Here is a 16,995-nt window from a genome sequence, read left to right as displayed (position 1 = left end):
GGGTCACGGCCTACTAAATATTTAGGGAGGGCAAGCACGCCCCCGCAGGCCTCCCAGATCGAGAGACATGACAGAAACGACAAAGAAAATAAACAAACGCAGCTTTGGAGACGGGAGGTGAACAGAGATGAAGAGAGCAGGTTGGTGCACGTGTTGTGAAATTAATTCTACTGGTTAATGATTATTGAAAATTACTCTATTTATTATACTTACAAGATGAAAATCCTTTACACGTATTTAAAGTTCCATTTAACAAATAGAAGGGTGCAGAGAGCGCAAACCTCCGTCAAGGCTAACGCTGTATCTCGTCATGTTAAAGAAAGTGAAAACATATTTCTGCTCCTTCATCCACATTCACTCCAAAATGTAATGGGCTCTTTCTTGCCCCGCCCCTCCACTTAACCTCATGGAACTCAGTTGACTCCGTGTTGAAGGTAATAAGAAAAATAAAACTCAAAAAGACAATTTCAGGATGTTCAGCTGAGTAAAGGTACAATGAGGGAAACAGAGAGAAAGAGTATGTTTAGTGTGTGTGTGTGTCTCTAATGTGAAAAGCCTATGTAGGTGTCCAATGTGTGTTGACAAAGGGATTACTTTAGGATCAAGAAGATTTTGCAGATCCATGAAGACATGCAGAGACGCACACACACACACACACACACACACACACACACACACACACACACACACACACACATTGAAAACCGACCCCACACAAACAAGCTTACCTTCTTCCAGCGCTGAAGAAACAGTAGAAAATCCCAGACCCAAACACACACAAACATAACTCTGTGCATGACTTATCCCACAGACCTAAGTTACACTCTGTAAATAAACAACAGACAGAAAACACATGCACACATATGTGTAAATGTACACACACCTTCTGCCAGGGTTTTGTCCTCCGAGTGTCCGTTCAGGCTGCTCATGCTGGAGATCTGCCCATTTTTCTGCAAAGGCTGAAAAAGAGACAGAAGAAAAGACTCAGTCAAGAGGTTCTTTTCATTATCTTAATGCATTAACACACACTGAGACATGAGTGAATTTTTCCCTTTGAATGAATAGTTCCACATTTTCACTTTCTTTACAAGAGTTAGACGAGAAGATCGATGCCCCTCTCCTTGTGTCCAACCACAGATTGTCACCACTCACCATCATACGCTCAATAATGGTTTTAAAATGATGCAAACCAGCAAATAAATGTCTCCATCTCAGCTACCCATGATGCTTTATGATCGGTGAATCAGCCTACAGGACGCTGTTAGATCCTTAAATGGTTTGTGTGCAGCCATCGTGTTACGAAGTCATAAATAGTTTTATTTTCAGGCGGAGCAATTTACGGGTAAAAGACGAAAACACCAAAACAAGAACCAAAAATGGGTGAAGAGACCTCAGGTCACGTTCACCCCACCTCATTAAAAATGATGTTAATGTTGGTTTGTTACCGGCAAGTTAGAAATCAAGTCTGAAAAAGAGCTGAAGAAATCTTACACTCAACTTTTAACATCCTTCCACAGCAAAATAATAATATTTTCACTGAGGATACAAAAGAAAAGGTTAGGGTTTGTCATTATGGACAAACTACAACCATGTTAACAAGTGAAAAAGACAACCTGGCTCACAGCACCTTATCACTAGATCAGTTTTTTTATTTTCTGGCAGCGACCAGCTCCGACTGACAGCCGGACAATAGCAGGCAGGTCCGAGCTTTTGTGTGTCCAGGCCGGGGGAGAGGGAACCAGAGCCTCCCCACAGAGCCGCTAATCTAACTAATGGACAACTCAGGCTCGGTTCCCAGCAGGACCGGGGTCCTTCAGGAAAGACGTGAAAAATGAGACCACAGAGAAGGCACTCTGCTCGGGACAGACTGGAGAGAAGCAATGGATGAGGAGAAAGAGTGGAGGGAGGAGCTGGTGTACACGGTGTGGAATAAAAGAAAGACTTCCACAGAGAGGAGTGTCTGAAAGAGAAACTACAGTGTTTACAAAAGTTAAAATTATTCAACTGAACTAACTTTAATTTCAGTATAATCCTGAAAATTCTCTATCATAGTTTTGGTTCTTAAACCTATTCTTGCCACAATTAAAGCTAGAGTTGGTTTTCACTGATCACTGATCATGCACAGTGACGACTTTATTTATTGACGTCTATCTGGGTGTGAAGAGAATTATAATAAGCAGGATAAAAAGACACAACATTTGATGATAAACACAGACTCACTAATAAGGCAGCTACATTTCAGGACAATGCACTTGACTTCTTCATATGTTGGACGCAGAAAACACCAGATTTTGTTTTCGTTGGCTTCTCATTGAGGCGGCTTGATCTGCCGAAGTGCCGAAGTGACTGTAATTGGTTGTAGATGTAATCAGAAATGTCAGAAAACATTTACTGCCAAAACACAATACAACACAACCGTGCATTTGATTCTCGGTCACTGCAGCCAAGTGCTCCCACCCAGCAAACTCCACGAAGAAATGGAGAACCTGCAGGGTGAGGTCATGTACAACATGGTTAAGTGCTCATGGTGCCCCTCTGTCTAAAAGACCCGACCCACCCAGGAACACAATAAAAGAGTCACATCGGTGCACAGATTGTAAAGCTACTCAACAGAAAAGGACAAAAGCTACTGAATGACCCAGGATAACCTAGGAAGGTTTATTTAAATGCACCAGACATAGAGAGTTTGGTGACGTTGTGACATAACGTGGGATTGCGTCTCCTCTTCTCCAAAACAAAAGCACCACGTTGAAAATTCCTTGCTTTGTTCTGTGGACACGTGACGTCTTGAAGGGTCGACAACGTTTGCTCTGCTTGTTTCTGTGATCATTTAAGATTCAGATGTCCGACTACAGAAATCTGTCATCAGGTTAAACCGTACAGTTACAAACAAGATCTAATACGTGTAGTGTGTAGCAGAAGTGTAGTGTACCACTTGAACACTTCTGCAAAACAAGCGTGCTGAATGATAATTGGTTAAAGCCTGATCATCCTCCATCCTGACACAGCGCTGTGGAGATCTGGATACATGAGATTATTTTTGTCCTTTTATAGCAAACAGGACCTCTGAGCCCTCCGCTGACCTCCAGACCTGCAGCGACCCCACCCTCCCCTGCTCTGCCTCATGACTGGCATTCCCAGCATTCATTGCCTTCTTCACCAAAATTCCAGACTCTGCCCTTTTAGACCACCTCCCCCAAAATATAAACTCTCCGGCCACCCTCAAAAGCTCCTATACTGACAGCCATAAAAAATGCCACGCCTTGATATGGGTGACAAAAAAGTTGCTGCTACATTCCTACTAAAGAGTGTGAGCAGTGGTGGGAAAGTTTGGCCTCACAGGGAGTACTGGTCTTGGGACTGGGATACATTAAGGACATTTTAATTTTAGTTTAGCTGAGTATTGCAAAGAACTGTGTCCATTTTAAGAGCCAGTGCAGGAAAGGAAGTTCTGTATATGAAGAGAGGTGCAAAGAAAGGGAGTGGCTGTCAGTGGAGCATGTCTGATCTTAATGTCGATGACCGGAGTTTGTTTGCAATCAAAAACCTACAGTGAACAGAAACACAATGTTTTGGTTTTGTTAACTGTAACCATATGATAACTGTATTTCATTCTCTGTAGAATCAACATTTGTTTTGTGTTAACTGCTTTATAGTTTCCATGTTTCTTCAGTTATTGAAGAAAGCAAGAATTTCTACGATGTCGGCAAAAGTCATATTTACTTGTGCGTACACGTGCATGTAAATGTTAGAGGTCATGTCACTCTTGCACATTAGGGCTGAATAACGTTTTAAATGTGTGCATCAGATATTTTCATGGTTTAGTCCTAAAAGGCAAATCAAATCAACATGATTATTTGGAGAAAATTCAACGACACAGTTAGTTTTACTCGACTCCTACGCTGTATTTAACCTGCCACTTTAAGTTGCCTCTATAATTTGATGATTGGGTCTTTATTATTAAATAGAGGTTGAGTGTTGAGCTGCTGCAGCTACGCCACCTTAGTTATTTTCGCAAAAATGCAGAATGACATTTCATTGCATGTGTGTTTTATTCAGAATATTTTCAATCTTAAATTTATACTGTTGCATAGAACTCTTCAAAAAGAGACTTTAAGGTTCTCCTGGCTCAATAAAAGAACAAACTTACAACACACTCTTCAGGGGTGATATTTTTATCTGGGATTTTTACGTCTGGGAAGGTTTTTGCAAGTTTAAACTTTTCACATATTTTGAGGGAGTCATCAATATTTGTGTTGAGCAACTCCCCAGGAGTCAGGATTTTCTTTTTCTCTGTAAAAGGACTTTCGATCTCACCCGAACAGAAAGACTGAGAGTGAAGGCTGAGCAGAAATTATAGGAATTCCAGTTTCAGTTTATCATCTCAATAAACTGAAACTGAACTGAACCCCCAAAAATTATCTGGACAGAAAATATGTCGGTTCAACAACCAGATTTACACAGTTTTCATATCAACACGATCTACATGCAGACGTTGAACAGCTCTGCACAAAGGAGCTTTGTTATGGCTCCAGCGTGATCTCATCAGATTTAATTTAGCTGATTGGAAAATATTTGAACAGCCATGTTTTATAAATAGATGTTCCATTTTGGTCCGGTACATGTTGTTTCTGTATATGTTTACTCTGAGCTCATCAGTCAAATATCAAAATCTCTCACAGCCTCTTTTCATTTGTTCTTGGTCTCGTCTTCATTCAGCACAAGAAGCTAAAAACTCACAAAGAACAAGTTTATCTCTCGCCCTCCTTCTCTCCCAGTGATTACACATCCATTATATGACCTGGGTTTCTGTCTCTGTACTCACCACTAAAGGACAAATTATATTATATTATATAAGTCCTGCCATATTTATTATATTTCCCAAATTGTTTCTACACATTCATTTCTGTTGTATTGCTTTTGTACTTTCTCCTTGAACCAGAATACTTGCTTTTTGTTTTTCTTTATATTTTCCCCTATTTTTTTTTACTCAACAACGAATCTGATTGTGAAGAGCATCAAATGTGTATTAATCCATCAGTGAAAAGTAGTTGGTGCATAAGTTTAAAAAATACAGCTCCCAACTGTTTAAGACAATTATTGGCTTTTTTCAAATAAATCTATATACTTGTGCCTAAAAGTTTAAGAATGAAGATATTCCAGAATCAGTGGTTTTAAGGCTGAGGGCCACTGATATAATCAGTGAAAAACTAATGCAAGGCACACGACTGCACTTTACTGTTATGCTCTATTCATGGAAGATGTTGACAGTAAGACAGTTACAGACGAACACAAACCAGTTTAATCCTGGAAATCACAACATCAATGGCGTGTGGCATATGCTTCACCGTCCCATGTGACCTGGGGGAAAAATATTGTTTCACCCTGTCGACCTCACTGACATTTCATTTTCGCTGACTTAACGTATTTGTTGCTGGGACAGACGGGTTGATAACTGATCTCATATCAGTTTTGCTCCTGTCTGCTGTGCGGCAACAACAATTCAACATATTGACCATCCACTGAGCTGCTTCCATGACTTGAAGCTGGACCTTCAGCTCCTCGGAAAAATATACCTCACCTGGAAAACTCCTCTAGTAAGAGACTTCTCAGGTTCAGACACTTTCGTCTCTCTGCCATGTGGCGAAGCCGTTGTGTGACAAAGAACTTCAACGACAAATTCGTTGGTCCACAAAGACCAAAAGATGATAAACTCAACACTCCTAAATTTCTCAAGATCTGTTTTCTCACTTTCACTTTTATCCCCCATTTATCTTTGATTCCTCTTCCTCTTATCTGCCTCCCTCATCACTTCCTGCAGTCAGTGGCACCGGGACAGAGACGACCCGCTGTCTCCTAAATCTCTCCACAAAGGAGATTTATACCCCTTAAACCAAACAGAATGCAGCAGGAGGGGGGGTTAATGGACAAGAAGAGCGTGACACAGCTGGCCGGTTACATGTCACAGACACATCTCTGGTCTGAGAGAAGCGGATCTCTGACCTTTATTCAAGTCAGGCCCACTCAAATAAAAGCGGAGAGGCATGACTTTATAATGGTATCAAGCAGACCGCAGGACCCTGAAATTAACGGTGAAATGGATTTAGAAGCTCACGTGTGCAAAAGGTTTCCATTTATATTGGTTTCCTCAAAAAGTGTCTTTTGTTTGGTCTTGATTTAAAAGAGTAAAGCTGCTTTCAGACACGCACTGAACCCAGACATCTTCCAGAGAGGCTGTATGAGTAATGTCAGAGTCCGTTGATGCAGATCATTTCTGGTTATTTTTCCTGACAGACCCAAACTCCAGAGAATCTTCAAATGAGCCGATGTGGGAATAGAGCAGGATTATGAGTGGGCAACTTGGAAAGAGAACGAGATTCAAAAGTTTTCAGTGAAAAGAAGCGACACCGGATGTCCTGTAAACAAAACACAGGATTTCCCGTTGATATCTTTACATCATGTCCTGCCTCCTATATGTTCCACCCAGACTCCACCCCTCGCCTGATCGCTTCAGACATTCTCTTTATGTTGTAAATCATCAGACCTGGAAAATCCCTGGTTGCGTTCTTCATATGTAAAAGAGAAAGTCCGTAAAATGTTTATCAAGTTAGATTTTTCTAAAATGTAGGCTTCATGCAGCAGAATAGTGTCCCTGTATTACTGGATTTAATAAATTTGAAAATCATTGTGGTGATAAATACACATCAGATACACTAGGATAATATTTTCCAGCTCACCACAAACTGAGCTATAAACGTCGACCAGAACACAATAACGATGAAGCAGGAGCAGCAGTTTTAAATAAACTCCATCTGGACGACATGGCTATTTCATATATCTGAAAAATAAATAATTTCCCAACATTTCAACCCTTAAATGTAAGTAAGTGAAGAGGCAGATTGAGCTGTGGTGTGGAACCACGAGCTGTCAGGTTCGTCTCAGCCCCACATGAACATATGTACACACAAGCAAACTCGCAGTAGGAGATAACCGGCTTAAAGACTCTCTGTGGGGTCGCGGTGTGTCTGTGACAGTTAACCCCACCACCTCTGACCCCTGAGGTGTGGACAGTCTCAGAGAAGACAAAAGGTGGATGATGCTGTCGGAGGGGGAGGAGGGGGCTGGGGGGCGGCTGGGAGAACGGGGAAGCAGAGAGATAACAATCGTGGGAGAGGAGGAGTGAGAGGAGGTGAAACGCAGAGACATTAAGACAGAGAGAGGCAGAATGATGAGGGCGAAGATGAAGAAGGATGTGCTGAGAGTGATGGGGGGGAAAACTCCTTCATCCTAACGGCTCCAACTTCTGTGAGTGAGGTTCATTTTAGGAGGAGAAGCAGATGTAGAGTTTTATTTCGGCTTGTCTTTGTTTTTCTCTTTTGCTGTAAGAAGACGCTGCTCTTTTCAATTTACTGTAAAAAATGAGGAAAAATGCAACAAATTAGGAACAAGAGTCTCTCAAAGATCCTAAAAGAATAAAATAAAATCAAACGTAAACTTCCAGCACTGTACGAGTCCTAATAACTTCTGATAAGTGTTTTTTCTTAACGGGAGTGAGGAGGGTACAGGGCAGAAACCCTGCCTAACCAATACTGGACATAGTTTGGATTTAAAAAAACATTTTAATGACAAATCATTTTTTAAATAAATCCCCTTAAATCCAATTAATTTGCATCGAATAAATAATAGAAATCAGTTCCCTACATATATCATCAAGATTCATGAATTGAAATTGAGGAAAATACCCAATCTAACAATTTTAAAGAAAGTGTTTTCCTGGATCCGCCTCCTGATCTACACCAAAATCACAACATAACAAAACGTCCCTGGTCGAGGTATCAGCGGCGTCTCCCATCGCGTCGTATCTGCACAGTTCTGATCAATGGAACTCCACCACTACGCGGCTTTTAAACAGGCCTGATGGGAGTTTTCAGGGGCCTGGAGTGCGACCATCACATCTCTCTGTCTCTCTTCATGTCTCTTCACCCCTGCCAGTCCTCAGTCTATTATCCCTGACCCCAACATTCACCACATACCACAGATCAAAGCTTGACAAGACCCCCGGAGAACACTCTCACTAGTTTCCACAAGACATTAACTCTGCTCAGGAGCTCAGGCCGCGGCTACCTGTGCTCCTGTGTGTACGTACGTGTGTGTGTGTGTGTGTGGACAGATGAACGCTGAGCATGTCAAACAAAAGTCATACGCAGATGTTTTACAGATTTAAAAGATATGGGAAGGAACTATCTACTCGTTCTTCATCCCTCCTCCAGTATTCCCTCCATCATTCCAGCTGCCTCGCCCACTTCTCCTCTACAGACAGAGGAGGACCGACCGTGGGATTTTATTTATGATGGCTTTCAGGAAGAGAGGCAGGTTACAGTAAATCTGTGGGCTCTTCACTGACAAACACAAACACACACACACACACACACACACACACACACACACACACACACACACACACACACACACACACACACACACACACACACACACACACACGCACAAGCTGTTTATGGAAAAAACACCCTCTGTGTCTGTGAGAGAGTGTGTGTCCGTGAGAGTGTGTGTGTCTGTGAGTGTTTGTGTGTCCGAAAGTGTGGCTGCCAGGTTTTCTATTCGTTTAAATGGATGAAGGTCACATTCACTCTGGCTGAAAGTTAAATACAACAACAAAATACAATTCACTTACTCATTATTGGATTATTGTGACTCAGACTAACATAATGGTTTCATTATGGTTCCAGCTCAAAAATGTTCTCATCACTCACTGTGGTGAGTTTTTACACGTCATGATTCTGGGTTTACTCATCATCATCTCTTTGGCTCTGGAGGAGACGTTCAGAGTGAAAAAGACAAATAATAATAACGTTTTATAATTTTGTGTTCCCGCTCTGCTTTGTGCAATGGTACATAAAAAGGATCCCTATAGGCTGCATGTGATGTAGTACAGTATAAATATATATAATGTATGTAAATGAAGACTGGTATAGTATCAGCACTTGATAACCCAAGTTTCTTTTCTTCTTAGATTTGTATTGACGGGCAAGTGTGAAATGTGGACAGAGAATGGGGGAAGGGACGAATTGATCCAAATCATTGGAATTGGGGGAGAAAAAGAGGAATGATGTAAGTGTAAAATCCAAGAACAATAATAAAGACAAACACCTTAATGCCCCACAGTCCCATTATGAAAACACATACAAATCTGATATGAGATCCACACTTATAGATATCACTCCCTTAAATATGCCTGATTTATCATTTAGATGCATTATTCTCTGAATTATTGGTGAAAATGCCAAAGAAATGCTCTAGTAATCTTAAAGGAGTTAAGAGGAAATCCCAGATCCACACTTTTTGTTGCCAAAATATGACTTTCTTGGCTCATCCCATCCTTGGAATAAGGACCTTTGTGGTTTTTGCGTAAAACAAACCAACCAACCAACAAATGACCGACAGTCACGGGTGAAAACATAACCTCCTTGACAGAGGTAGAAACATTTCACTCTTTTGTAGATTAAAAAAACTAATCTGGGAAGAATTATACTGTTGTCACTGACTTCTTGTATGTATATGAAATCTTTAGGAAACAGAGTAAAAGGTGTTCCATTATCTGCAGCCTTCAGCCTCTCAGGAAACCACGTCAGTAGCCTTGTGTGACTGTCAGCTGTATTTGATTTCAGCCTGGTTCACACACTCAGCGTGAGAAGAGAACCTGAGGGACACTGAATTAGATCAATAAAATAGGAGGAGAGAAAAAGCCAAGACCGATGTGAGTGTCTTTGTGTTTGTGTGAAAGAAGAAGGGATGAAAGAAGAAACGACTGACTGAAACCGAGGCGTCCACCTGTCAGCTGCCGTCCTGGGACGACGTATGAAACCAGGTTGTCGTCCTCTACCTACATCAGAGCGTCACTGACCCTTTAAACCCGAGTCTCTATACCTCCCACAATTTGTCTGTTTTTCATCACCCCCCGCTCATCCCTTCATCTGTGCGGCCGCGACACTTTGAACAGCAAACAGAGCCAAACAACAACAGCGGCCCCGTTGAAGGGAAAGACCCCACAGGACACGATCAGAATCAGGCCGCACACACTGGCCAGCGCTTGACCCCGGCGGCCTGCCTCTCTAACTGGGTTGAAATAACAAATCAACCCCCCCCCCCCGCACTGACCCTCCTGTCATGAATCTCTAAATATCCCGATAAGCATCAGAGCTCTCGAGCCATATGTGAGAAGAGAAGATGACTGGTGGGTGGGTGGGGGGGGCTGGAACACATTCAGACGCCATAAACATGGTTTTAATTAGAGAGACGCTTAAACCAGACTTTGTTTTTATGGCCTCAGGCCTCAAATTACTTATAGATTATTGCCCTACTAGAATATGTTTGATCCACGTTTTGTCACAGAAACAACACTGAGGGTTCAGAACGTCACTTCAACTCTAAACTATCCAAATATTCAGAGAGCACTTTCCCCACTCGCATAGTTTGAGGCAGCTGTAATGCTCCGGCGGCAATAAAGGAATTAAATGATTTTCAAATGACAAAGAAGGAAGTAGGGAGTGGAACGTTCTTATGATCTTAATTTATTTCAATTTGTTGTTGTTTTTTTTAATAACACACAATGAAGTCTTGTTGTGAACTGGCCTGAGAATCGTCCGCCACCATGCTGTTTAGTTTAACTTCAAGTAGAAAAATTTACTGTCAATAAGCAGAATAATTGTTGGACTTCATATTTTTATTTGATTATTTGGATTCAATGAAGTATCATTACATTAAAGAGAAATAAAATAACAGCTCAAAAACTATTAAAATTCAATATTCAGAATTATATATATTGTTGCTCTAAAATATTTGAACCAAAACGGAAATATGAAACTAAAATGTTTACATGCATGTACAGGGTACGCATCACCTCTCTGAATGATCATAGATGAAGGCTGCTTCACTGATTCAAACTGACATTGATCAGTGCAGCTTTGAAGCGCGGGAGCAGATATGAGCCGTCAGCCAGGCGACCTCAGCACACAGACCGCATTCATGTCTTTGAATCAAGTTTTCCTCAAACACAGTTTGAAGAAACATGTGAGAGAAATCAGCGTCTCGCTCTCCCGCTCAGCGTCTCATCACTTTTGTTTGTCTGCTTCACAGAGCTGCTGTTCGCCGATGCAATTAAATCATCTCTTCTTAAAAATAAAGGTGAATCACAAAGAGGCATATTTAGCCCTGGTGTTGTTGGTGTCACAATAAATCACGTGGAATTTTGTTGTTGTCATCGGACGCGTGTGCTATGAATGAAATATTGTTGTTCTTCCAGTGTCCGAAGCGGCGAGCCTGTTGTTCGCCGTTTAATAAAACATATTTCCATTGGGCTCAAATGAGTAAGCAGTGACCGCTTGATTCACTTTGCTGCATCTGTCTAATTACAGCAGAGCATCATAAGACACCACTCACTGGGTCCCGATGCAGCGGCGCTGACAGTTTGTGACATTGTTAGTGAATATACAGTAAACGCTGTATATATAGTACGGGACTGGTGACGTAAGCAGCTTAACTTCGTGAGGTCAGTCACGAATCTTTCAATCACAGCTGCAATTTGATTTTTGTTGTTAGAGGAAGTGGCGTGTTTTGCATTTTTGGGAAATCACCGGTTCACAGCTGCTGACAAATGAAAACATGTTGCTTTGTGTGGATTTTTAAAAAGTGACAGATGCACAGAACGGACATTAACTCGTGAACTAAGTTACAAATAAAGCAAAAGACGTGTGGTATAAGAACTTTTTAAGGGACTGTTTAAAATCAGGCGGTGAGTTTTGGAGTCTAAAGCAGTTTTCAGACTTGAACTCTGGAAAAACATGTCTGGATATTATCTGGACTTTATCCATCTATCAATCAATCTATCTATTAAAAGAACACAGCAGGATATTGTCCGGGTCAGAGGTGTTCACAACAACAGGAACGTCTCTGGGGCGCTCAGTTGAGGGGTGGAACATAGTCTTCCAAGTTGACATCTACATCAGCATCTATGTACAGTACATGTCATCTCTGTTTCTTTTGTTTTGCGTTGGTCGTGTGCGAAATGTTATCAACGCGCCCACTCGCTGTGAATCCTCTGGACATTATCCCGCCGTATTCTCACATGGGCTCATTTGAAGATTTAACTTCGGCTTCTGGCACAAAAATCTCCAGAAATTGAATATCTACAATTCGTTGCAGTTCTTACTTCCAGTCTTTGGTCTAAAAGAAGCTGGAGTTCCTTGGGTCAGCTTTTTCCAGAGGGTTGGAGCACTAACAGTAAAAACTCTGTTTGGTCTTCACGGCTTGGAACAGGATGATAACTAACAGTTTATCAACAGAGTTTAATCAGAGGAACTCAAGCTGGAGCGCAATGAGTTAGAAGTTCAGCCAAGTAGCTCGGTGCACTCAGGGCCTGAATAGTCAAAGAGTTATAATTTAAACTTGATTCTAGCAGCGAGTGAAGGGAAGCTAAAGCAGGTGAGTGAGTGCTCATGCTTCTGTGATTTTGTTAAAGGTCAAGCAGCTACATTTTAGACACTGAAGATAAACTATCGTATTTTGGCCGAGGGATGTAAACGCAGCATTGGACTAATCCATGAGGTGAGATAAGATAATGAATTACTCATTGAAGGAAATATATCTATCTTAAAGGTTAAAGAAAGACAAGATTGGGCAAGTTTTGAAAACATTGTCTTTCAGGAATCAAGGTTGAAACGATAATGAATAAATTATATTAAGTCTTTTACAGGAGAACCATTATATAAGGCATTATCATTGCACTTCCTTGGGCCCTTCAAAATAAACATGCCGAGTGTGAAGCTGATTCAACGACATTTTTAAAAAAAGCTGCTGGAAATATCATCAGCGTTAAAATCACAAGCAAACCAAAACTTTTCACGTCTGCAATTTTAGAAACTTGAGTAAATGCAGTCACTGCTGTGTGTTTTTCAGGTCATTGTGTGTTTGGATGAGGAATAATATCGTACAAGTCGTGTGTTTGGTCAATACAGTAAACATCAGCTGAGCTACAGAGACTAAACTCTGCTACAGCACCCAACATGCTGTGATTGTCCTTCAAATGCTCCGACAGCTGCCCCCCAGCACTAAAGACACAACGTCATAAAACACACACACACACACACACACACACACACACACACAACATGGCCTCACACACACCTCCCTCTCTGCTCTGTGATGCAGTTAGTGCTGCATCAGGACCAGAGCCGATGAAAAATGGATGACGAGCAAAAAAACGGCAACAAGGAGGGAGGAGGGTTGAACGGGTTCATCGAGGAGTTGTGAGAGAAAGAGAGAGAGTGAGAGAACGATAGAGAGAGAACCTGTGTTCCTCAATAGCCATCCCTCTCACAGCTCTACGTTCACACACATATGATTTGTCCTCCTCTGTCTTAGTGTTATCATCAATCAGGAGCCATTTTGTGTAATTTCTAACAGAAAACAACAGCCTGGTGCATCTCCAGTGTCGTTCAAGAGAAAACTCCTCGGCCACCGAGGGTATGAAGAATAAAATCACATGAGAATGATAAATACTAAATAATATGTTGCGTCAGAACTAGATATACCGACTAGAGATTGGAAACAGTTCCTTTATTTGTTCAATCTATGGTACGAATAGATGGACTCAACATTAAGATTTGGAAAATAACATAATGTTTTAGATCTGCTTAAATAACAGCTGGTGTTTTCTTGCCTGTTATGCAGAATAAGCATGTTTAGGGTACAAATAGTGGATTTGTGATCGCTTTGTGGGCTCGTACCTGCACTTTCAAAACACACACACACACACACACACACACATACACACGCGCACACACTCACCCTGAGTTTGCTCTTTTTTTTATTTTCACTCAACCTTTGTCACCAGGCAGGAGGGAGGACTGAGGAACAATCGGCTGATTCTTCTGCCTTTATGTCGCACTGGCAGGTCCCCCACTAACTCTCTCTCTCTCTCTCTCTCTCTCTCTCTCTCTCTCTCTCTCTCTCCACTCTCTCTCTCCACACCCGCACTCTACACAGCAAAACGGGGCTCCACCTCCCACCCTGTCGGTTCCTTCCCCTTGTTTTGGGCCGCTGCACATAAGGGGCCCTGGGGGCTTGTCCCCCCGTCCCGTCCCATCCTCAATGGATCCTCTGTCTGACCCCTTCCTCCTCCACCACCTCCCCCTCCACTCCCTCTGTCTCTCCCTGCAAAAAACAGGATAATCAGAGCCACGGCAGCCTCTGATCAGCCGCAGCTCATTATACAGGAACGCACCAGCCTTAATCAGCGCACATTATATAACATAACAGGATGTGGGATCATTGGAGTCACCTGCTAACGCAATTGTGATGGGTGGAGAACCTGACATGTGATGCAGGTCTCATGTTCAGGTGGTTGTCCGCTGTGTGTTTGCTATTGTTTCCTTAGAGTGAGTGAGTACATGGACATGTATTTACAGAAAGCTCTTGTGCAGCTGAGGAAGAAGAAAGGGAAATAGATTGGGGAGTTAAGGAAGAAAAGAATCTGTGACCTCCTCTGTCACTTTAACATTATAGTAATGTTTGAAAAATCACAACGAGTCATTTGTCACCGAGATCCTGAAGTAACACGACCTCCCGATTGTCTCCACGGCTCAAAGAGCAACTTAACACCTGCAGGAAGTCGTGTTGCTGCTGATCCCCAGTGATTTCACTTCTCACCTTGCTGCAGCGATGTAAGAGTGTAGTGCAGGTGGGTCAGTGGACTGTGACATCACTGTTAGCTGCAGTTACAAAGCACTGAAGACCACACAGGAGGAGAAACTTCAAATCCACCACACGAACGAGTCAAAGATACAGGCTCCATCCACACTACGTAATAGCTTTTAAAACAAGAACCGTCCAGATGAGGGTTTTACTACTCTACCAAAAATAATACTAACCCACCTGAAAATGCACATCACGTAAACACTGGCCGTGCTCGTGCTCGTGGGCAGGAAACAGGCTGTCTATTTGCAGTTGGTTGCTTAGTTGCAGAAAGAACTTTATGCTTTATCTGTTGGACTAAAACAAACAACATGACAACACCTTCTTGGTCTCCAGGAAGTTGTGACCACAATTTGACATTCTTTTCTGATGTTGTCAAAACTGAAAAATTCAAATGACGTGTCTATAAACAATCTGTAGATTGATGAACAAAGAAATTGGTCATTGGTTGAAGCCTTTTTCTCGCTTTTTAATTTTTTTTTAATGGATTCGTAGCCCAATTTAAAAAATCCTGTTCAGCACAAAACACATCTGTCATTTCCCATCTACCGTCACAGTATATGACTTTTATGTCACATTGATGAAATTCACTGTTGTGAAGCTCTTCCAGTTCAAATTTGTCTCAGATTCTACGTCAGTGTGTTTGACAGCTTGGAGAATTGAATTATGTGTATTATTGAATTTCTGTGAATGAATGATTGAATATTTCTCCGATGCTTTGGCTGCTGATCATGTTTTTTATTGATTGGGAATACAAGAGCAACGGCAAACAACAACACGACCGCAGTTTGGCTGATGATACCTGTGATGACAGCTCGCACAAGAGCGAATGAACACAACTGTGAGTTAAATCCTGACGTTAAGCCTCTGGTGCTTTGTGTCTCCCTCTGTGTCATTAAACTCCGTGGTGACCTTTCGGGAGGAGAGTCAGGGCCACAAAATCTGACCCGCTGACCTGCCTCCTGCCAAAAATCAATAAATCCAATAGGTTATACGAGGCGTGAACAGAGCAGGTGACGGAACACGCACTGTCATTAGTGGGCACCTTCCAAATATTCATTCACACGGAGCTGAGCAATTTACACCGAGGTGAGAGCGCTGAGTGGACAGGATGCCTCACATGACGACATCTGGAGCACAACACTCTGAAGGCCGAGGGCAGGAAAAGAAAAAACACGTTGAGTGATAAAGACGTCAGATTAGATCAGGGGTTTGTTTCACTAGAATATCTATATTCTGCTTTGGTGAGAGGAGTGATTGAAACAGAAAACTAGTTGAAATGATCTGGAATCATGTGACAAACTCGTCTGTGCTCAGTAGTTCAGTGTGTCAGTGACACAGCTACATGTAGGAAAGCTCTAATTATATTATTGAATTTTAGCAATTTTACTATTCATTAATAGTTTATCAAACTCTGGGGTCTTAGTAAAATTTCAGTTTAATTTGACTTGATTATTTGAAGTAGAGTTTAAACGATTTGTTGATTTATTGCTTTGTTGACTGACAGAGATTTTATCTGCAATTATCGTCATAATCAATTAATTAACTGTCTCGTTCATATCATATCATTATTATTGTAGAAATAAAATTTCCTCTTTTGGAGAGTTACTAACATTTACTCAAAAATATAATCAGGAGATTAATTAAAAAATAACTTCAAATAATTTCATCATGAAGATATTCAAAACGATTAATTTATAGATTCACATTACATTTTATAATTTGTATGTAAGTATACACCCCCCCCCCCCCCCCCCCCACACACACACCATTATTATTATTATTATCGTCAATAATAATGATTAAATCAATATTCTTATCATTATCAATATTATTAACAATAATAATTGCTGTTGTCATATATTTATATTTTTTAATGCTTCCCTGTAGTTGGAAGTTACAAAATGCAATCTCTCCACATCTGTTAGAGAAATATGTTTTTATTTGTTAATAGTAGAATAAATAGAAAGGTTTCTATTTCTATTTAAGTTTTGCTGAAAAGAAACATTCTACAACCAAATTTGACTGTTTACAATATTTTATATATCTTATGTATTTATATATTATTTCTTGTACATATTTGGAGTAAAATGGTTAAAAGTTAGATCATGATTTTGGACAGAACATGTGTAAAAATCATATGAGCCTGGTCTTATGGTGTTAATTCAGTGATCCATCTTGGTCCATGACCTCTAAACATGTCAGGTTCATAAAAACAACAGCATC

The 16,995-nt window shown here is 41.2% G+C and overlaps 1 protein-coding gene across 1 annotated transcript in view; it reads right to left on the bottom strand.

Annotated features, from left to right (window-relative positions):
• The window catches only part of akap12b (A kinase (PRKA) anchor protein 12b), a 40,273-nt gene that overhangs the window by 22,533 nt on the left and 745 nt on the right, over positions 1-16,995 (bottom strand). The window contains exon 2 of the mRNA XM_020097568.2: positions 884-959. Within this exon, the coding sequence (XP_019953127.2) occupies positions 884-959 (76 nt within the window). The remainder of the gene's footprint in view (positions 1-883; positions 960-16,995) is intronic.

This window comes from Paralichthys olivaceus, chromosome 19 (genome assembly GCF_024713975.1).
Source record: "Paralichthys olivaceus isolate ysfri-2021 chromosome 19, ASM2471397v2, whole genome shotgun sequence".
Classification (NCBI taxonomy): domain Eukaryota; kingdom Metazoa; phylum Chordata; class Actinopteri; order Pleuronectiformes; family Paralichthyidae; genus Paralichthys; species Paralichthys olivaceus.
This window is presented reverse-complemented; position numbering and strand designations above follow the sequence as displayed.